The sequence below is a fragment of the Rissa tridactyla genome, chromosome 14 (genome assembly GCF_028500815.1).
Source record: "Rissa tridactyla isolate bRisTri1 chromosome 14, bRisTri1.patW.cur.20221130, whole genome shotgun sequence".
Lineage (NCBI taxonomy): Eukaryota > Metazoa > Chordata > Aves > Charadriiformes > Laridae > Rissa > Rissa tridactyla.
In genome coordinates this window covers 10,620,314-10,642,931 of record NC_071479.1, presented here as the reverse complement: position 1 = coordinate 10,642,931, position 22,618 = coordinate 10,620,314, and the positions used below count along the sequence as shown (strand labels likewise).

At 45.7% G+C, this 22,618-nt stretch overlaps 1 protein-coding gene across 1 annotated transcript in view; it reads left to right on the top strand.

The window, feature by feature from the left end:
• CACNA1B (calcium voltage-gated channel subunit alpha1 B) overlaps positions 1-22,618 on the top strand; it is a 309,084-nt gene that overhangs the window by 199,881 nt on the left and 86,585 nt on the right. Inside the window, exons 18-19 of the mRNA XM_054220395.1 lie at positions 2,362-2,429; positions 7,860-7,966. Of these exons, the coding sequence (XP_054076370.1) occupies positions 2,362-2,429; positions 7,860-7,966 (175 nt within the window). The remainder of the gene's footprint in view (positions 1-2,361; positions 2,430-7,859; positions 7,967-22,618) is intronic.

The window sequence follows — 22,618 nt, the reverse complement described above, 5'->3', positions numbered from 1 at the left end:
GTCTTAATGGGAATTACAGACATGAACGTCTGGTTCTGAAGCCTTGGCTGAATTATGCTTGGTAAAAGCTCTTGAGAGGGAAAGCAAAGAGGCTTTGAGCTGCTTGTTTGGGCCAACTTTGGTCCCTGGCTGCCCTGGGAAGTCTCCTGGTGCCATGCCAACATGGGGCAGTGGCTCTGCAGCCAGGCTGGCCAGAGCCCGTGGGAGCAGGAGGATTGCTGGGCACGCTCCTGTTCGGCAGAGACGACTGCAGCCGGTGAATCAGCCTTGCACCCCTCCTGGCTCCTCTGTTTATAGAGACACCTGAGATGTCTCCTTCTGGCATCCTTCTGAGAAATGGAAAGCAATCAGAGGGGCACAGAGAGGCCACGGATTCCCAAAATCTCGGTGCAGGTTCGCCAGCACCCTGGGGGCTGACACCTCACCTCTCCTCCCCTCACTGGAGCGATTGCCCCCAGCATGTCGCCCTTGTCCCTCGGTCCTGCCTTCGCTGCAGCATTGCTTTGGGCAGTGCTTCCAACTCCCAGGCCAAACCAGGGACATTCATCCAGCAGAAAATAACTGGATTAGTTTCTTGAAACTGCTACAGGCATTTCACTCAGCTTATGGGGAACCTGCAGCTGGTCCCAGGCTCTATACCATAGAATGGTTAGAGTTGGAAGGGACCTTAGAGATCATTTGGTTCCACTCCCCTGCCCTGGGCAGGGACACCTCCCACCAGCCCAGGTTGCTCCAAGCCCCGTCCAACCTGGCCTTGAACCCCTCCAGGGATGGGGCAGCCACAGCTTCTCTGGGCAACCTGGGCCAGGGGCTCACCACCCTCAGAGCAAAGAATTTCTTCCTCAGATCTCATCTAAATCTACCCTTTTTCAGTTTGAAACCATCCGCCCTCATCGTGTCATTACACTCCCTGATCCGGAGTCCCTCCCCAGCTTTTGTGGAGCCCCTTTAGGGACTGGAAGGGGCTCGAAGGTCTCCCCGGAGCCTTCTCTTCTCCAGGCTGAACCCCCCCAGCTCTCTCAGCCTGTCCTCACAGCAAAGGGGCTCCAGCCCTCCCAGCATCTCCGGGGCCTCCTCTGGCCCCGCTCCAACAGCTCCGTGTCCTTCTTGCACTGGGGGCTCCAGAGCTCGATGCAGTTTTCGGCTCTGTCAGGGCCAGTGTAATACAAAGGCAGTAGCAGCACATTGCTGTTAAACCCTTTGTGAATCTCCAGAGGGTAAATACTCATGAGAGCAACTTCTCTCTCATGTACGTTCATATTTAGAGGAGCAACTGTAGCTTTACGCAGCGATGAAGTGAGTGACGCTCCTGTCCCCAGGTAGTGTGCAAGAGCAAAATGCATTTTCTTCCTTGAGAGTAGCTGAGACTTGGTTTTGCTTTGCTTGCTCTCCTTTCATACGCAAAGGTATCTGATTTACAATTGTTTTGGGGCTGTTTTGCAGACGCGTAGCTGGAATAACAACAATGAAATATATGAAGGGCCAAGTAATAGCTGGAATCATTAAGTGGAAAAATGAAAATAAAATATGAATAGATAATTACGGGGAAATGTTATGTCTCCGTGACATAATTCAGTGCTCTGCAGAGACCCAGGCTGGCGTGGGCACTGGTGGTTGTTTAGCTGGGCTAGATGCAATTTGGCCTGGACTAACAGCCCGTTTCCCGGCAGATCTCATTAGCTCGGGCTGGGCGTCCTGCTAACGGGCTCTGCTGTCGCGGGGCTCTGTGTGGGGCTGCGGCGTTCGGGACAGAGGATGTCCGCGGCGGTCTAATGGACATAGCGACTTCGGTGTGATAAGTCATGATAGTTTCCTCCCACCAGTATGTAACGCAGCAGTGACCTAAGATTAACGTCTTCGTGGTATCCAATGCCCTTGTATATATTATGCAAATGTTGGCTTTAAAATGACTGATTTCCAGGAGTTGTAGCGGTTGCCCTTTTAAACAAGAGGGGAAAAAAATGAAAGCAAAATCCTCTGTGTGTGCGTATGGGCAGGAGTGTAGGTGTGGATTTTCTGGACTGAAAACCCAGGGCCCTCTGTGTCTGCAGGACCACCACGTGGTCCCGTGCTGGTTGCACCCAGAGCGTTGTAAAGCCCATCTGCTCAGCCCGCGTGTGGGTCCTCAGCAGGGAGGTGTGCCGGGGAAGGGAGAAATGGGTGTCCAGCCCCTGTTGCATGGCAGAGCTGGCTCCCAGCAGAAGTGGGAGGTAGAAATGAAGACAAAGCAGCGATGCAAGGGGTCAACCCATAATATACCGATGATTTGTAAGTGGGGGAAGAGGGGTGGTGGCAGCAGGAGGGCAACAGTTTACTGTATGGGCTATGTGAAGATTTTTTTCCTTAGCTGCTCCCCAAAAGATACGCTCCTGAACGTCTTCTTGGCTATCGCTGTTGACAATCTGGCCAATGCCCAAGAGCTGACCAAGGTACGTACGAGATTTCTGTTTCTTCAAACTTAGACCCCAGCTGATGGATGTAAAGCACAAGTTACTGACCCTCCCAGACACCCCGCGGTTTCCTCTAGAGCCCCCTCACGCGGTATCTCTCGTTACCAGTTTGCATTGCAGGGAGGGACCCAGAGGTTTATTCTTGTTCAGGTTTGTTTAATTTCAGGCTTGTTCCAGGGAGACGTGTCATGTTCTTTAGTCCCATTTTATCAGGGAGCGGGCAGTGGGCATTGCTCATCTCGCCACTGCGCGGAGGTGCAGAGGCATTCGCAGCATTTGCCGTTTTCAAGAGCAGAGGCGAAGCAATTAACGGGTTTTGGCTGACTTGAAGCTTCGAGATGGAGAAAAGCAGGTGTTGTATTGCTGCTTTTGCTGTCTCGCACTGATGTTTCGTACCTTTGCTGAGTTTCGGGATGAATCAAAGAATTAACGGTCTCCAATCAACTCCCTGGAAAACAACTCCAGGCCGTTGTGAATACTTAGTGAAGATGTTATAATCTTCCTGCCTCTTACCAGGTGCAAGAGAAGTTGGAGGCACCAGCCCAAGCGCAGGCAGAAAGCCAGGTCCTGGCAAGAGAGGGAAATGGCACCGATGTGACTTTACCGTATGCGCAGATTTATACTGGAGCGTTCCCCATGGAGAAAAACTTCCAGCCTCAGTGTTGCGCAGGGAGGATTGCAAGTGCTGCAGTTCGTATTTGTGTGATTACACACTCTTGATTTCTCATTGTAGCACACTCGGTTGTATTTATGAGGCAACGTTAGCTTTTGTTTGCCCATTTCTAGCTTGTTCTCACCCGGTGGATAAAGCCACGCACGGCCCATCGCTGTGCTGTTGCCGCCGCCGCCAGTCACGGTGACCTGCTAGTGGCAAAAGAAGCACCGTGTGGCCACCTTAGCAGTTGTATTTTACAAGCTTTAGCTTATATGCTCCTTACAGGGCAAGAGGGTCACTAGCCACGTGCTTACGCAGCAGCACGCGAGGATGTTTTCTCTTTTAGAGTTTGAAGAAAGGTGCAGTAATTCATGGATGCACGACACAACTCCATAGTTCAGGGACACAGAGATTTCTAGGAGTTTCCTACCTCACTCCAGCTGCCGAAGACCAAAGCAGCCACCCGTTCCCAGTTAAAATCCGTGTCTTTGTTTCAGCTGAGGTTGTTTTTCCCAGCTCCCCTTTGCTGGGGAGCTGCGTGACTGGCTTCAACTTCCAGGTTTCCTGACAGCCGATACCCAGCACAGACGCTACAAGAAGGCTGGTGGCTCTCAGGTGTATAATAAATGTTTCTGTGTCTCCGAGACCATGTTCTGCATCCTTCCTCTCTTATTGTGCAGCTCAGGGCTCTGTTTCATGGCTCTCGGTTGTCTTTTTTCTTTTTTTTCGGGGAAGTTTTTCCCTTGTATCAGCTCAGCTGTTTCTGTTCTTTCTGAAGCCCATCAAAACCTCCAGCCTGGGGGCTTCCCTCCTCCCAGCCTGATTTACGGGCATCCCTTGCACATGCTGAGAGAGAGAGGATCAAGCCCAGCATAATTCTTGGATAATGAAGCTCATCCTACTTCTTTCTTAATCCTTTTAGTGCTTTCTTGTGAATATTTTAGCAGCTGGCTGAGATGGTTAGAAACCTGCCTTTGTTGGTGTTTATAAAGTATAATTAAATATTGATGGATTCAGCAGCATTGCCAAATCGTAAAGCTTCTTGAGAAACTCTTTTTTTTGCTTTAGTTTTATTTATGATCCTCCCCCCAAATCACTACGGCTTTCAAAAGAAGAGGGAAAAAGATAAAAGTAATTCAATTATCCAGCATACCTGGAGAATGAGGGATTTATTGCTAAGTAAATATGATCATGCAAAACCCAAAATGGCCCGGAGATATAATTAAGTTACTCAGGAGTCAGTTGATCTCAGGAGACTTCCTTGACATTTACGCTGGAAAACGAATGGAGATCAGTGCTACGTATAACGGGGGAAAACAGTAAGCAGTTTGCAACTGCCTCTGTTTTGAAAAGACAAAAAGCTTTCCAGCTGCCCTTCAGGACTGAAACATCTCAACCAGCATCTCCACTTCTGGACGCTAATTTGGACATCTTTTATCATGGCATTTGAACATTTCTTGGTAGCCTTAGCTGGGCCTTGTGACCTGTAACAGAAGTTATGAGAACTGTAACTATATTTAACTGAAGCTCGATCATCCGATGTCTGTTACAAAACTCGCCAGTATGTTGGAATGACTCATTTTTGGTGGAGGAAAAAAAAAAAAGACTCGCCTTTTTTGCTTTGAATATACAAAGAATCTGTTCTCCAGCCTTTGCCTCTCTCTCCCCAGGTCTCTCTCCTCTTCCTGGGCTGGCTTTCCCTTACCGCTGACTTAAACTCTGCCAACTTCATGATTAGTGATTTCTCAGAAGTGTCCTGGATCTCTTTGGGTTGCCCACCTTCTATGGCAGGGTTGTTTTTTTTTTCCTGTTCATTTATTCGAAGTGGAATCTAAAATTGCCCCCAATATTTGCTTTTAAAATCTTCTCTCCGCGGACCATCCCCTAATGTCTCCGGTGCCATGCAGCAGTTCGTTCTTCATCCTCGTTAAATTGGCATGTAACACCCCCGTAAGTGACCCTTTGTTATCCTAAAGCACAAAGTGTGTTCTCTGATCTCTCTGCGCTGCCAGCAACCCCTGGGAAAGGTGGGATAGGAGTAATGTGTGAATTTTACATAGGAATATATAAAAACATACTTAAAAAAAGTCGAGAAATCCCCAGAAATAAGGGACTGAAATGAGCGGCAAAAACCAAAGTCGAACAGCCGTGAAGACCCCTCCTCCTTCCCAACAGGGAGGGCTTTAGTTGGGTGAACTTAATAAAGAACAGCCAGCGTTAGCTGTGCCCGTCCTTATGGGCAGCACCAAAGGTGGGTTTTACCATGTGATAAACTGTGTGGTTTAAACGAAGATTTGGAATTTTTCCTGAAATATGGGCTAATCTGTCTTCAAGGTTTATGTAATATTTTAGATCCTGGAGAACTTGTTTGTCCAACATAGATGTACTTAGCTCTTTTAATCCTCGCTCAGAACCCAGTTTTCAAACTTTTTAATTGCTTTCCCTGCTTTTTCTAGATTTTCTTCAACTTGCCTACGGCTTTCTGGTACAGCCTTTCAAGGTTAAAGCATTTCTTGCTATTCTCAGCCTGGATTTCAGTTTGGCAACTGGCATTTTGGTTGAGATCGAGAAATACGATTGAAAGAAAAAGGGGAGGAACTCTAGAAAAACAGAAAGGAAACCTAAAAAGAGAGACGTCATTATCGGCAGGGCCTTTACATGCACTTGTCCCAATATAATGATGGTGTCTGGGCTGTTGGTGGGAGGCGGGAGGGAGGAAGGCAGGGAGGGATGGATGGATGTCACCATCGCAGCTCAGAGCTGGTTTCTTCGAGCAGAAGACGATGAGCCTGTGCCCCAGTGAGACCTGGCAGTGCAGGGATCAGGCAAAAAATTAATTAATTTTTTAAAAAAATTAATTTTTTTGTAATGATCTGCAATCTCTGGGTGGAATGAGCTGCAGAGATATGATTAAGCAGTCATCCGCTCAAGAGCGAGCGTGTTCTGAGTTAGGGATGGCTGCCTTCATAACGACAATGGCTCTTTTCTGCTGTTACTTTGAGATATCGAATCCGGCAGAATTACTGATGCTCCAGAGAGAATGTAGTTGAAGCTACAAATTTTAGAGAGATGGTAAAAACTGCACCTGGTGCTTTAGGTGCACAGAAAGGAAAATCAAGAGCCTTTGAATGTGTGTGATTTTAACCTTGCTAGAGAGAGTCCTCAAGAGAAGAAACACCTTGACGATAGCTGCAGAATGAAAGGAAAACCTTAAAAGCCTTCTTATTTGGGGGCCTTACTCCTCAAAAGATCCATGTTCTGCAGATATCCTTGATTCACAACAAGCTTCCAAACCATTGATGAGTTTACTGGAAGTTCGCAGTTGAGAAATATTGACTTCGTATCATCTTTCAGCGGGGCTTTCTTTTTTTCCACGGCCTGTCTCAGGTTCTTCATTCGCTACGGTGAAGAATTTACTTCTTATAGATTTGCTAATATTTGGAAAGGAAAAAAAATAATCAATGGAAACTTTAATGGTAGCAATTTTTTTTTTTATTAATTTTACGTCATTTCCTTTTTCCGTCTAAAGGAGAAAAGGAAAACAGTTCCGCAATGATTTCAGCTTAAACAAATAACAGCAAAGTCAGAGCAAGGAACTCTTTATGCATATGGTATTCGGGATGGATAAATCTGTATGACTTCCTATTTCCAAGTTAGATGTCTTACTGTCCCCTCTTATTATTTTAAGCATAACCGTTTCACAGCATTGCTGTCGAAGAGCAGAGGTAGACCTGTGCCATTTCATAAGGTTTGACAGAGGAGCCTGTGACTGCTCTCAGCCTGACTTGTGGTTGTTCCCTCAGGACGTGTGATGCCGACGTTGCCATCAGAGGGTCCATGTTTATCCTGCCAGGATTTTACTGTCTAAATTGACTGGCTAGAAAGCTCAAAGGACGTTTAACCTAGATGACCACTGAAAATGAACCGGGCTGTTTCTTTACCTTTTGCCCTCATCTCATTGCTGAAGATCCTCTAGTTCGAAGTTGAGCAGTAGTTCTCTTGTCATTACACCAAGGAGGAGGAAATAAATCACGGTTATGCTCTGCGGGAACCTGCAACGCCAACAGAAGTTAAAAATCCACGCGATCTGGGGGGTATGCAGAAAGCATGAACGTAACCGTCTTTCTGATCTCTGTTTGACACCGCTTTAAGAGGGCTCCTCCTTTCTCTTTTCACCCTGTATGTCCGCGGTGATTCAACTTGAAGAAGTGGAAATATCTGGGGTATAACTGATGCGAGCAGGACCAGTCAAATCCAGTGTTGCTTATTGGACTTGTTTCAGAAAAGCCACACTGGGAAGAAGTCATGAAGGATTTAGGAGTCTGTGTCATGCATTTAAGTAGGATGTAGGGTTTAGAGTGTGTTTACACATGCAGGTCTGACCTCTGGGCTCGTTTCCCCCCAGAAATGTCACACTTATGGTCAGGTCTCTCCCTGCCCTGCTGTAATCTCCTACCTGAATGCTAAGTGATAAGAGGAGACCCAAGAGAGGTAAGAAAACTTTGCAAGGGAGACGGAATTGTGGTAAAAATGCACTAAGCACTTGACCAAGCCTTGCATTTCTCATCCTGACCAGCTGTTGTTGGCACCAAGACCCTACCCGCGAGTCCTTGCAAGGGCTTGTGAAATTCTGCCTTACTTCAATGAGTTTCCACTGTTCTCGCAGCACGGTGGTGACAGTCGCGTATGACTCATGCTCTGGCTATTGCCGTTACATGATGCATGCTCTGATTTCTCTTGATTTTCTGCACCAGGATGAGGAGGAGATGGAGGAAGCCACCAATCAAAAGCTCGCTCTGCAAAAGGCCAAGGAAGTGGCCGAAGTCAGCCCCATGTCGGCAGCTAACATTTCTATAGCCGCGTAAGCATTATTTTATTATTTGGGAACTTCATAATTTGGTCTCTGTTTCTCAGTGTCGATATATGTCTGTTCAAGTGGAGCATCCCATAGTACTCTGTGAGACCTTTGATACCATCTCTGTTGCTGACAGGGCTTTAGGTTGACCGAATACTTCAGCGCTGATCCGTGAATTTAATTAAGTATTTCTTTTAGTTTGTTTTCCTTTGTAGTGCCTCATCTTTTGCCTTGCTGTAAATAACTGTGCTTTAGGATTTTTTTAAGCTGTCCTAGGATAGATTTCACCAGGTGAAGTGTTAACATTTCACTTTGGATTTTTAACTACGAGAGGTATGGGTGCACTTAATGTATTAACTATTCTTCTTCGAGAATTGAAATGTAAAGGCACCCTCCTAAATATCAGGCTGAGAAACACGCTTGGATGCTCTTTCTTTGCTCTTTGAAAGAGTGCTGGGTTGAATAAAATCATGTCTGTGAACAGTCACTGGTTTGTAGCTGGAAACATCAAATTTGCGTTTTCAGATGCGGGCTTTTCTGCACGGATGTGGACATACGCACAGATTCCGCGATACCAGAATCCTTAAAAAACGTTGCCTTGGGGCCCACCTTGTCATGAGTGCTGATCTAAACTGAAGGGAAAAAAGCATATGTAGGTGAAAATACCTGTCCAGATGTTGTTGAGGTCAATGCAGGGCTCTGCCTGCGTGAGATTATGGGCCCGTGCTCGAGAGCTGCCTACCCTGCATGGATTTACTGAAAAATGTGTTCTTCGTAAAGCTCCCTTTAACTCTTCTGGAATTTTAACATCAGGACCACCAGCATCAAAAAAACTTCGGTCGTGCGTTTTACCGAGAGCTGCTGATGTTTCCCAGACCCCTTTTTCAGGGGAGGCTTCCAAAGTCTGGAGCAGCTCGAGCATAGAAACAGAAATTTCCTGTTCAGTTTTATTGCAAAGTACCTGAAATGCAGCAGGTTCTCTGGTCCCTCAGCGTAAATCTCTTGATCCTTGTTCCTGGGAGTTTAATCCACTTCCTCAAAGACAATAGGCCAAACGGAGCCAGTTCACTACATGTTAAGGAAAAGAATATTATTAATTTGACTATTTTATTCTTCTTAACATTTTATTTTGCCATTACTGCTTTAATCAGCTCCCGTTTATGCTAGGTCTGTTTGTTCATTTTAAATATAATCCTTTTCTTACAAAGATTTTCTGTCCAGCCTTGAAAAGAAGACAAATGAGAATATTTACTCTTGTTCTTTGAATTTCTTGGTACCGTTATTTTAAAATGCAAGATAACGATGCTTATTGTCTTCTTTTTAAATCAAAAGCACAGCGCATGTGAAGATTTCTTAGAAATCTGAAAAAAAAAAAAGCCACTTTAATGGAGCTAAGATTTCACACCAAGTCGTTAGTTGCTTAAAATAACCTTATTCCATGATTTTTCACCAGGCTTCCACCTGGTTTTCAATACCACAGGGCCAGTTTTGTGACCACAATTGGAAGTGACTACAAAGTTGTGGATTTCTGCTTATTTTGCCTCAAATTGTTATCTGCCCGGATCCCTCCCTGTGACGTTTGTACAGGCAGGTAATTAGGCTTACAAACGAGTGCGTTACAACGTGCAGTCGATCGCTTCCACATCTACTAAGCACGGAGCATCCTGCGGGCTGTGTGGGAGCCATCATCTGACAACCCTCGTGTGACTTCTCGTTATCTCTGCTTTAGTGCCAGCGAGGTGCCTAAAAGGCCACTCACAAAGCTCCTCGGGCTTTAGTTTGGAAAAAAAAAAAAAAAAATGCATTAAGGGCCAATAGGTTGCTGACCGAATGGATAATGACGTAGAGGAGAAGGCAAGGGAGAAGTTGGGTGTTTTGTGAGACAGAAATAGGCATCTGGATGGATTGCTGGCTCACGATCCGAAAGATATTTAACAAATGCATGCCAAAGCAATTTATTTAATATGCAAATACACCCATAGTGAGCTTCAAAGGGGCTTAGCAGCTGCAGCTTTCAGGTTTGCAGCGCGTATCCCTTAGATATCTCTATCCAATACAGGGGGGCTGATGACGGACCCGTGGCTGACAGCCAAATGTACCCCCGCTACTTCGTTTCTTATGCTCTTAAGCCACACGGTGATCCTGAAGATGGAGCAGATGCCGTTGACGACAAGACTTGCCAGATGAAGCCTCTGATGCGACTCAGAGCTGGACATGCCAAGAATGAAATAGGGCTGGGCATGCTTGGAAACGGGACTTTTGGTGTATGGAAATATCGCGGCAAAAAGCAAATGCCAGTAGAGCTTGGGTACCCCCACCTGGGTGGTGAGCAAGGGCTGGGAAAAAACTGGGACTGAGCTACCAAGGGCCTGCTGCAAAGGGGGCTCTACCCTATCAGTTTATAGTTTTACTTTCTCCTAAAGAATAATTTTTTAGTTTTATAATTTGATTCCTTTCACGATCTATGAAAATGGATTTCTTATAACAACAGGCATCTATAGCACAGGTCAATGCTTTGAAAACGTCAGCCTTTCTCTACCTGCATCCATCCAAACAGGTCTCTCAGGTGTTAGCAGAGGGCACCATGACTTGTATTTCCTTGGTCGTGACGTTCATGTTCCCGGTGTGCTTGTCCACCTCCCGCAGAGGTGATAACGCCGTCCTGGGGCTGCGGCTGGTGAAAAGTCACATCGGTTGTTCTGCTGCTTGACCAGCGAGGTGCTGTGCTGGCTGTTTTGCTCCTTTCCCTTGTCAGTCCTACCTCAAGGACTGCGAGCGTGTCCCTTCCCCGCAGCCTCCTTCCAGGCCGTTGCATCCTCTGCAGCGTTGACTCTGCTCTTCCACCTCCGGCATTTTTCCTCTGCAAATACAGCGTGCGCTGGTGGTTTGTACGCTCCTGCAGTTGATCTGCACTGGTTGATCTGCACTGGTTTCTCTGCTCTCCTCTGCCATTCAAGCCACTCTTCATAACTCAGCTCCAGGAAACATTCAATTTATTGCATCGGTTGCAAAATGTCGTTTCCTAGGCATAAGAATCTGGTTGTTATTTAACGTGTCAGCCTGCTTGGAGAGTCCGAAGGCGTGCCTTCACCTTTCCACATGCAATAGGCTGCTGCATGAGCCACAAATTGCTTTGTGGTTGATAGATGGTGAAGCGCTACGGTGTCATGGGGAGCTGTTTTAATAATATACTCATTATTGCAGTGGCATTGAGATATCATCTATCTTGCAACTGACTCGGAGCACTTTATGACGGTATTCTACCTGCCCTTGGTTTGTAGCTCCTACTTCATCCGTCTCCCAAGATTTCGATGGTTTGTCTTCTGTTCCACCAAAGGGACATAACGCGAGCAGCTTTGTCTGACGGCAGTTTGCTTTTTTCACCTGGTGAACTCTATCCTGAACGGGGCCTTTTTGTTTTGTGGTTTTTCAGGATTGAAAGCTAGGATGGTGCATTGGTTTTGTCATTGTTGCAATGTTTGGTTTAAAACAAGAGTATTTTGTTTAACGTGTGTTATTGCTTTTTAATTTGAGCCCATTGTTTCATTCTTATTTTTTGTGATTTTTTTTTTTTGTTTTTGTTTTCTGTTTAGCATTTTCCTTGCTTTGTTGTTTCTGGAGGTGAGTTTCTGGGTTTGTTCAGTTTGCCCAGCATTGTCTTTAAGACCCTCTGTTTCGTACAACATTTAAACCACTCAGCCTCTTCAACTGAGCGACTGTACTGACCGACGGGTCTTTAGATCAAACCATTGGTGCAGTTTCCTCAGTGGCCAGAATGGAGGAGGGGGGGGAAAGGGGGCATTTTTGCAGGCGTTGGACGTGCAAAGCACCTTGCAATGCCACTATAAAGGTGCCAGTGAAGGGAGAGCCCTCCGGCTCGTTTCCGTGGGTCACGACAAGACCCCAAGGCAAACACGGGTTTATTTTCTGTATTTGCCTCAACCGAAGCCTGAACTCCCCGCATTTGGGTTCCTCCTCCACCTTTTCTATTCCAGCCAGAGATGCACCAATGGCACGTACAAAAGGGGCTGCCATAAGCACACCCAGCCCAGCGTGGGCCAGCAGACCAGCCGGAGAGGACACGGGCTGGGGCTCACCTGGCACCCAGAGCCCGTGCATTTTCCAATGGCCTCTCTTCACTTTTTCTTGGGAAAAGCCTTAAAATAGCAACCGCAACAGAAAGCAAAGGCTAAATTTGCTAGGTAGTTCTGCTGAAGTCATGCTGAGTGAAACTTTTTGCATTTTGTTATTTAATGATTTTTTTTTTTTTTAAATTCCCTGTGGGTGATGGTTTACGGTTGTAGCCAGACCCAAGGAATTTATTTTAGCGTAGGTATAGGGTGGATGTTCTGGATGGGAGAAGAACTTCCCAGGTGCAGTGAATGCAACTTTGTTGACAGTGGCAGAGACAGTTCATGCAATGTGGGCACCAGGCCTAAACATAGGCTAGGGAATCGCCCACTACCATTTTTCCGAGTTACGCGTGCTTCCCAGGACAATCTTCCAACCCCTCAAGCCCCCTCCTCTCTCCAGGCTCTGACTGGTTTCTGCTGGTCTCTCACATGGTTGTTCAAAGCAGTTGGCATTTTAATTGCACGCCCACAGGTGGATACTGCCTGTTAGTATGAGCAAGTTGACTACTCATTAGAAAAGCGCCAAGAGCAAATACGGGTGGCCCGTCATTTCACAGTGACTTCTCGGAGTTGTCTGTCCCTTTTGTACAGGTCTGGGGATGAAGAGGGGGGAGTTGCTCTGTTTCTCCAGGACATTTTCCATCTCAGAGGTTCCATATTTTCCTTTTGTCTTGGGAATTCTGTGGTCTATTTCCAAATTCCTGTTGGGCTCTCGGTACCCAACAAGACCCAGCAAGAAGTGTGCCTGAACACCCAGCCCATAAACCGTCCCTTGCTGGGTGATGCGTAGACTAGAGGAGGTGTTCTTCTCTTGCTGGCTTGTGATTTCTTCCCTTTCTTTTTTCCCCTGAAGTGTGTTGATGTGTGAGGTACTGTGACTCCTCCCGTTAGCTTACCTTTTTGCCCTTGCTGTTGGTGTAACGGTGACTCAGCTACACCTAAAGACACTCTCTTGTGCTCTGTCCCTTGCGGATGGTAAGTAGCATCGAGCAAAGCTCAAGCACTTCTGTCATTTTGATTTGGAAAAGGAGGCTGTCTTTGCTTCATGGCTTTACACCCTGCAGTTCCAGCACAAAGTTAGTCAAATTTCTGGTTTCGACCAAGCGGACTCCAGCAATGGGAGCAGAGGAGCGAACCTGGAGTGCTGCAGGACTTGCATAACGTTGGCTGGCCAGGTTACAAGGACACTTGGCAGGAGCAGAGCGTGGCCTCCGTTCCCGCACTGCACCAAAGGAGGCAGGGATAAACGCAAAGGTTCATTCAAGTCTCCTGCCGAGGGATGCTGAGATCTGCTTTCAGCAATTTAAAGCAAAATTTCCACAGGTGTATTGGGTGGCAAGGTTTCTCTCCCCGGTCCTGCTGAGGAGGGGAGTGATAGAGCGACTTTGGGTGGGTACCTGGTGTCCAGCGGGGTCAACCCACCGCAAGAGGTATTGCACAATGGTGGGGCTGACTTCCAGGTAAATTAGGGCAGCCCGGTACATTCTCCTCCATCGCGAGTTTTCCACCTCTTTTGCCCAAGAAATTTCTTACCTACGCTTGAGACGTTTACTTTGAGGGCTTGTTCTCTGCAGGTTTTAGCCGCCGTCCCGGGGGTTCGGCATCCAGCCAAAAGAGTAAAAGGGTCCCCAGCTTGAGCAACCTGGAAACAATCATCTTTGGCGAGCAAGCAGGGCACGCCAACCCCACTTTGACTCCTGCTCCCATTTTGTTTGGCGTGGTACAAATGTAGAAATAGTTTAGCGAAATACTTTACCTGACTGTTCAGCAGATTATTTGCTCCAAGCGAAACTTTTATGATGCCTTTCATAATTTCTCTTATATTCACTCCAGGTTTTTTGACTTCTGGATTGTTGCGTTAGATACTTTACCTGGCCCAACATTTCTGTGCAGGATAATGCATTAATTTTAAGTAAACGTATATTTAAAACTCTACGTATATGCTATCCAAAGAACATTAGATTTTAACTGGACCTTCCGGTTTGCTAGTATTGATTGTTAACAGATTAAAACTCTCATGGAAGCAGGAGAAAAAATGCTGCAACTGAAAAGGCAAATTCGGGAGGTGAAGGGATTTTATTTTCAGTCTTGGGGAGGAATCTTAGGGTGACGTAGATTTAGAAAAGTTACTGTTTATAACTATGAAAAAATGAACGCCAAGATCTATCAAGATATTTAGAATCCTGTTTTCCTGTAGATTCCCTGCCAAAGGAAGAATAAACTCCTTTTCTGTGTAATTCGGTGAATTCTGTATTTAGAACCCCCCGCGTACAATGGTATTCATACAAACACTGGATGGAGGAGAATCTACAAAATTGCTTGTGGAGTGAAACAAGCTCCTTTCAATAACGTGTAATCCCCCGCCTCAGCTGCAGCGGATGTATGGTGCTCAGAGGTGGCGAGCCGGATTCGGGCAGTCTGAGCTCAGGCACATCCCCGTGCCTCTCGGAGGAGAGAGGTAGGTGCCTCTGAAGAGCAGATCCAAGGCAGGGAGGGAGGAGAAGCAGCCTGGCACCAGCTGCTGGGCCTCAGGTGGATTTTGGTTCTCTGGACGTGGCCCAAGGTCCTCCCTCCAGCTCACGCTCTTCTCCGTGCTGAGGCTTCTTCCTCGTGTCACGGGGCCAGAGTGGGAATTAGCATCCTGCTCCCACTTGGAACTAATTATTTGCAGCACAGCTGTAAAAGCAATCACCACCTGTTTCTACAAAGACCTCTACCCTGAGGTCCTAAAGATGACTTCTGCGGAGGACTTTCATTGTGTGAGTATAGCATATGGAGGCATAAAGTCCTTGATATCATCGTGTGGCTTTTGGTTCACCTTTTAATTTTTTTCCCTTTTGGTTCCGTTTTTGATTCTTTGGTTGTTTCCCTGTTAACTAGAAGGTGGTGTGTCTGTAGCTTTCACACTTTCTGAAGCTTGCCTGGTCTCCTACCGAGATGCACGCTGCAGTCTGCATTCACTAGGACACCGCCTGTATGAGTCTCCTCCCGATGTCTTTTATGGTTTCTCTTCTCTTCTTTTTTTTTTTCTTTTCTCACTTTTTGTTTTCTTTGTTTGTTTTGTTTTTGCATGTGCAGTTTTGTAAAGCAAACTCGAGGTACTGTATCTCGCAGCTCGTCAGTCTCCAGCGTAAATTCACCGTGAGTTGCTCTCTGTTACGATATTCAGTAAATGGATTTATGATATATATCTCTATATTTACAAACCTCCCTCTTTCCCCTTCCCCTGATGCCTTCGCTCCCCCCTTGTTTTTTCCAAAAATCATTCCCATCATTGTGGAAAGCCTCCAGACCAACATACGGTGGAAGGACTGGAAGGTGTGCGACATTGCCATATAATGCTTGTGATTTGATCGTGAGCAACTCTGTTGTGTTTCGTACATTGACTGTGATTTTTTTTTCTCCCCTTCCTTCATTTTTTCCTCATCCCCTTAATTATTTTCCATTTTCCCTTCCTCAACTATTTTCCCTCTCCTTCCCTCTGCCCTCATTTGATGGTTCGTCTTGTTCTTACTTGTATTTTTGTTCTCTGTGTTTATTATGCGCTGGGCTGATGGCTTTGATGTTCCACCAGTGTTTGCACTTATGGTTCAATAGGAGAATGGGGGCCCACCATGAGTGCGCTCTTTAACGAAAGCTGGAGGAGGACTTTAAAAGAAAGTTCTGCAAATGGGGCCCAAGTGAGACCAAATTGGAAAACTCTGCATAAATATCCTTGGGAAACTTATACTCATGAGAGCACTGGTCATGCCTGTACTCTCTAGCCTTCTCGAGCTGGAGCTTAAATCTACAGATATGGCAAAAATAAGGCACTCGGCAAGCTCCTGTGTACTCGTGATTGAGCGAACACAGTGGTAGACCTTCCATTCACTCCACGCACTTCCTAACAAACCGATCTTGCTGGCTTTGCTGTGAATCACGGGTGCGCTTTGACACCGATGCAGGTTTGTAGAAAATACCATTGTTCCCTGACAACTAATACAACAAAACTCGTCATCAGCTTCTCATCAACCCATCCTAGTGTCTTTGCTTTGGGTTATACTTTTACCATTTGACGTTGTCTTTCTTCTTTAATGCTTTTGGAGCGACAAGTAAGTGCAATTCAAACACGCATGGGTTTGTCCTTACGGGCGCCATAGCAGGTACTAAAGGCACGGCGAAGCAAAGGAGGTTTTCCATCAGTTTCCTGACATCTTCGTTGTTCCCTGTTTTTTGGTGGGTCCTTGTCCATTGGTGGATCTTAGGTGTGTTTGTATCAAAAATACATTGCTATGATGTGTGGGTTTAGCTTCTGTGACCAAGACTGACCAGCAAAAGTAGGTGTGATGTGTCTGTGCTAAGGTCGGAGATCTCATGGGGTTGGGACAGTGAAAATTAGGGGGGAGTAGATTAGACCGAGGCAGCTTCTGGCTCGTTTCTTCCAATGGATTTCCTGGCAGAAAGGTGTGGAGAGAGGTCTGCTGCCCTTTGGGTCTCTCACCCCTGGCAGGAGAGAGGGGTGGTTAAAGGTGGTGATGGAGGAGAGGTGCTGCCGAGCTCCTTCCCTCCCAACACTTGAATTCGCTCCCCTAGAAGTCGCACCAAACCAGTTTGAGGCAATGTTTGCACAATTAGGAATAAAGCCTTGAAAGACTGAAGAATTTGGCCTCTTTTTCCAAACTTCCAGAGGCAGAGCTGCCTTTTAAAAGGATGAAATCGAACTGTAGGTATTAAAATCCCCTTGGAAGGAGGATTTGCCCACATTCGGAGGCGTTTGCCATCGAGGTCTGCCGCTGACTCCCCGCCAGCGATACAGACGGTATAATAGAGGCTTCTTTTGCTGCTATGACTCACATCTGTGCTCCAAACAGAACAAATTTTTACTGCAAAAAGCTGTGACTGAGGATTCTCATCCTTTTTAACATTTCTATGCACCGTCTGGGCAGTAATTTGTAATTTCCTATGCAAACCAGGGCCATTATTGGCGTATGAGCTGAGTGTGCATTTTCTTCCCTGTGGGTATCTAAAGAGCATTTCTCCGCAAAACCCCCTTGTTTTGATTAAATAAACGCCTGGACCCCGTGGCAGCGTGCAGTACATAAAAGTGCCAGCCATCACAGGGCACCAGTAGAGCCCCCCTGAAGCGCGAAGACATCTGAAGGGCTTATTTACTCAGTCTAAATGTCATGGTTAGAAATGCGGGTTTTATTTGAAATTCAAAAAGATAAACTGGAAGAACTCCTCCTAGGGACGTGCAGGTGCGGTGGAGTCCCGTTCCCTGGGTGAATGTTAGTCGAGGTTCAGGATGCCTTTCTATCGCTCCGCTTCCCCCCGCTGTGAGTGCTATTGCTGTAATTATACCGAATAGATAAGTGCTCTCATTTTTGTGCGCATAGGAAAGTTGAACAGGAATCTACTAATCTAAAAGAGCTTTTTAAAGGTGGGGGGGGAAAAAAAAATATAAAAAAAAAATCCCTGTTCCTTTTTCTCCCTTAGGTTTCTCAAACAGCATAAAATAACGTGGGCCTTTATCATCAGTAGCAACCGGGATCTGCAAAACCGCGGTCGTTTGTTCTGAAAGAACAGAACTTATTCGAAAGTATTTTGACATGCAGAGAGCGGGTTTTTCCCCCCCATACGCTTTCTTTGATTATTTTTCTATAAAAAAAATAAGTATTCCAAATTGGTAAGAAACTAAGGGCAAAGTACTGGAGCTAGTTTCTTAAAAATAAATTAAAAAATTAATTTTTTAAAAAAAAAAAATTAAGGTAATTTTCTTATGCCAATTCCAGGCCTTTGTGCTATAACAAATTCATGAAACAAGCAGTGCAAGCAGGACGAAATCCATTTTTAATTCACTGAGGAGAGGTAATTAAATACAGATATGCTCTATTTCTTTAAGTAGATCAGCATTTATCTAAAATACATACTGAAACTGGCAACTAATTTATATGTACATAGGCGATGACACACAGCTAAGTGAATAATTATGGTGTTTTTTTCCAATGGTATGTATTTAAGAGTTCTGGGGATCTTGAATTTTTTTAGGAATACTTCTTACGCTGCCTTGGCTGATGAAATCCAGACCAGTGCATCCCGTAACTTGAGGTTCTCATTGTGTTGCTATTGTTTATTGTTTATTTCTAATAGGATCCAGAGGTGTCAGTCATTGCTTGGACATGAAAAATGGCATGTTCTTAAGGCATTTTCTAGAACGGTAAATAAATCAAAAGCCAGTGTTCCACAAGTTGGGGATTTTTTTTTTTTACCAGCAGTGCTGAACACCTGCACCTGCCACAGGTATTTTAATTTTTCATTTTTTTTTTTCTAGAACAAAACTTGTTCCTTTTTGAGCGCCTCTTTCGCTCCCACCCCACCCATCACAGCACGTCTCTGCTGCCTCCACCCAGCCGTCGACAAGCTGATAGCGTACAGAGGGAAATGAGAAAGCTTAAATATCTTCTGCCGGGATGAATTTGTCGTTTGCCATCCAAGAACCCAAATTGTTCTTGATCTCTATCACTTGCTTTTGTATCTTCACTGTCTGGGTCATCTGCTTTATTTCCATCCTCAAAGCGCACAGAGGGGGCTGGGACTTCATTCCCTGATGGGTTTGGTCTTGGTTTTTATCAAAAGCCTGGAGCTGACGGTGGGACTTTGGCCACTGCTGAGCCTGGGCTGGGCCATTGCGGTGTAATTGCCAGAATGTCTCCTGGAGAGCGTGGCACGAACCCTTCAGAGGAAAAAAAGAATTTAAAGCAAATGAAATTTGACTGGATTTTAGGAGAACTTAACGGTTCCACGTATTTAACCTCAGTGGGGTTTTTGTTAAGTCAGGCCATAGCGATGCGACTTTTAATTTCCTTTTTTTTGTTGTTGTTTTACTTTTAACTCTCTCACCCTGTTATTTGTTAGTGAGGATGCGATTACTTGATCACAATTCACAACAGAAATAGCAGAGAAATCTTGAGGTCTGCAAAGGGGTTTTACGACAGCAGTTTAACTTGGGACAGAGTAAATATTTTCTGTCATTTTCTTAAGATCAGAATGTGCATAAAGCTAAGCCTTGTATTTATACTTCTGGGATTAGCGTGTGATGTACTTTTATTGAAAACAGTTAGAAAATTCTTCTTCTTAGAGCAATAGGGAGCAGCACGTGCAGGATGGTGAGTTATGGATGAGCGAAATCATTGTGTTATTACAAAACAACTCAAACTGAAAGCGATGAAACTTTGGCTACGTTAACACGGGGAGGCTTTGGCTGAACTTTGCGCCGCTTCCGAGCTGTACAAAACCAAGTGACGCAGCTGTCCCCAAACTCTTCGCAGCAGCACGTAATGATTCCTGCTGCTCTTCGGTGGCCATGGACACCTCAAGGGAGTGGTAGTGAAGGGCTGGAACTTTCCCAACTTTTGTTCTGATACACACCTTGGGCATGTTCTGGCTCTACGCCGGCCAAGGTGTGCATGCCCATGCGCTCAGCGGCTCCCGAAAGACCTGCCGTGGTGCTGAGCCCTGGCGCCTCTGGCATCTCAGCTGCTTCTTATCCTGCTGGGACCAAGTACCTGTGGCCAGCACGTTCTGTATCCACGGTTCTCCACATTGTCTAAAAGAGCAAGTAAAGGGAGTGGAAGTTCAATCTGAGGATGATGCGATTCAGGGCCACAAAGATGCACCGAGGGCTGGAGCCCCTCTGCTGTGAGGACAGGCTGAGAGAGCTGGGGGGGTTCAGCCTGGAGAAGAGAAGGCTCCGGGGAGACCTTAGAGCCCCTTCCAGTCCCTAAAGGGGCTCCAGGAAAGCTGGGGAGGGACTCTGGATCAGGGAGGGGAGCGATAGAACCAGGGGGAACGGCTCTAAACTGAAAGAGGGGAGATTTAGATGAGATCTCGGGAAGAAATTCTTTGCTGTGAGGGCGATGAGCCCCTGGCCCAGGTTGCCCAGAGAAGCTGTGGCTGCCCCATGCCTGGAGGGGTTCAAGGCCAGGTTGGACGGGGCTTGGAGCAACCTGTTCTGGTGGGAGGTGTCCCTGCCCAGGGCAGGGGGTGGCACTGAGTGGGCTTTAAGGTCCCTTCCAACCCGAGCCATTCTGTGATTCTATGATATTGAAAACAATAAAAATATTGCATTTAGTGAACTTTCTTGATCTAAGAAGTTGGCATCTGTGATAGTTTGAAAGGCTTTTCCAATTTCAGTAGCAAGCCTCTGGACACAAGGATGTGATGGAAGGGCCGGTATTATATTAGGCTTTGACCACATTCAAAATTTAGAATTTCTGGCTCATAGACACTAGGAGAAATAATATGAAAGAAAACATTTTCATTCTGAGAAACTGAAATAACAAAAATTCTGATATATAAAAGCAAAATCAAATTCAAGCATAATATTGGAGCGGACCGGGCAGCGTTTTCCATGGCTGTCCTCGGTGGTGGCGTTTGTGATGCCGCTGCCCCGGCTCGGTGGGAGAGCACAGCGCGTCTCCCGAGAGAGCTCGGGCGGGAGATGTAGCTCATAAAGAGGAAAAGGTGCTAAAGCAGCCAAGCAGCAACTCCCGGGGTCAGCGGCAAAGCAAATTTAATCACTCGTGGTGAGTTCATCTGAAAGAAAAATTGTCTCATCAAATCAAAAAGCGCTAAAACCCCCTGCTTTGTGCATGCCTACCCCAAACTAGAATGCTGCACTGTGTTTTCCAAGTGGAAAATTGAAACATGGAAAGAGCTTCTCCAAGTTTATGAACAGAAAATCCAATTTTAGTGGAAAGGTTTTTTTTTTTTTGCATTGCATTTTCGGTTGCAACTGTATTTTAACAAGAAATTCCCTTTCATCTGTAATCGGAATGTATTCTTTCATACCCACAATCTAATACGTAGGTATTTTTAACATCAAATTATTATGTTCATAGTCAGCTTTCACTATTTACTGAAGCAAAATTTTAAGGATTGCATTTATGTAGCTGATTAAAGCAGCAGTTTTGCGAAGCAAAGTGCCATTAACTAAAGCAGTGTTTTAAAAGGTTACGACAACAAAATCTTTAATCATTAAGGAATACCCTAAGATTAGAATATCACTAAAAATACACTTTCCTTTCTTGAGCAGTCTAAACACTGACGGGTTGCAGTTTGTATTTATACCAATATTAGTCACTGGTTCATTAATATGAATTTCATTTGATTCTTTATGAATTTTATGGTTTTCTTTCTAGCCACAGGCAGGAGTTGTTTGAACGCGGGCTTCTTAATCCAAGCAAAACCAGTGGAGCTACTCAGAGAAACATTATTAACAGTAACATATAGTACATTTCCAGCCCAGAGGACCTGAAAACTGAGTATGTTGCCAGTACCCTTCAAAGAGTTCGAAACATTCTGTAGACAGAAAATAGGGATGGGAAGTAATTGTAAAGAAAGTGGATTAACGTTAATCTTTGCACTATGTCTGTAAATCAGAGGTGATAAATGGAATTTTATTAATGGGTTCAGAAGGATTTTAAGAAGCGAGCAGCGAACAGGCTTTCAGATAAGAAGCTGGCTTCATAAATAGGTGGTTTTCTCTTGTGGAAAGAAATATTTGTTATCACAAAGGCTCTTTTTTTTTTTTTTTTTTTTTTTTTTTTTTAATCCATTTGGACAAGTCATGCTAAGCCGTGGCTGGTACCGTAGATGGTTTGTCTCTGCCCCAGTTCACGCAGCACTCGGTCATTAATGGGACCAAACACCGGGGGAAGCAGAGGAAACGCTTTCGTCCCCTCTGGGTTTTTCCATCTCTTCTGCAATCCTTTGCTGGGCGCGCAGGCACCGTTGTCCTCGTAGGCGGGCAGTTGGAATGCAACGGTGTTTTGTTTTAAGGTGACATTCCTTCGGTGCCATAAATAAGTTCCAAATCTCTCCTCTGCGTGGAAGCAGAGCAGAGCAACAGGAGAGGAGAAGCTGTCACGTACGGCCACGTCCAGTTGCTGTGGGAACTTGTAGCAAGCGAGAGTCGGATAAATGCAACTGGACAAGCAGACGACACATCCCCTCCCGTTGCTGCCGCTTTGGCTCTGAAAAAACCCTAAATGCCGTCCCCAGAGGGACCAACCTGCTCAGTTGCTTTACTTCCATCTCCTCCGGCAGACTTTACGCCGCACTGTCACTTGCTCCTGATGTTCTCGACTGGTTGGAATAACGGTTAATGAGCTTGCCAGGCAGGCGTCGCGTTTTCCTGATTGCGTTTTCACTGCAATTTGTTTCCTGCTTATTTTGTTGTTGTTGGCGTGCGTTTTCATGCAGAAAGAAGGAAGGCTGCAGTCATTACTTCTGAACCTCCCGCTCCTTGCCTTGTTGGGGACCCAAGCCAGCGGGTGGCTGTGTGTTGTAGTCGTTTGGCAGTCGCCTCCCCTGCTTGTGTCAACGTTAAGGACGCATCTCATTTCTAGACGCTGAGAAATTCGAGTCTGTGACTTCAGTGTCTGTTTTAAGGAAGGGATTTCAGCAAAATAGGCTTGGTTAATATGTGCATTGCTTGGTTTCCGCAGGTTCTCAGTGGTGGATGTACCTGGCAGCACCTTTCATT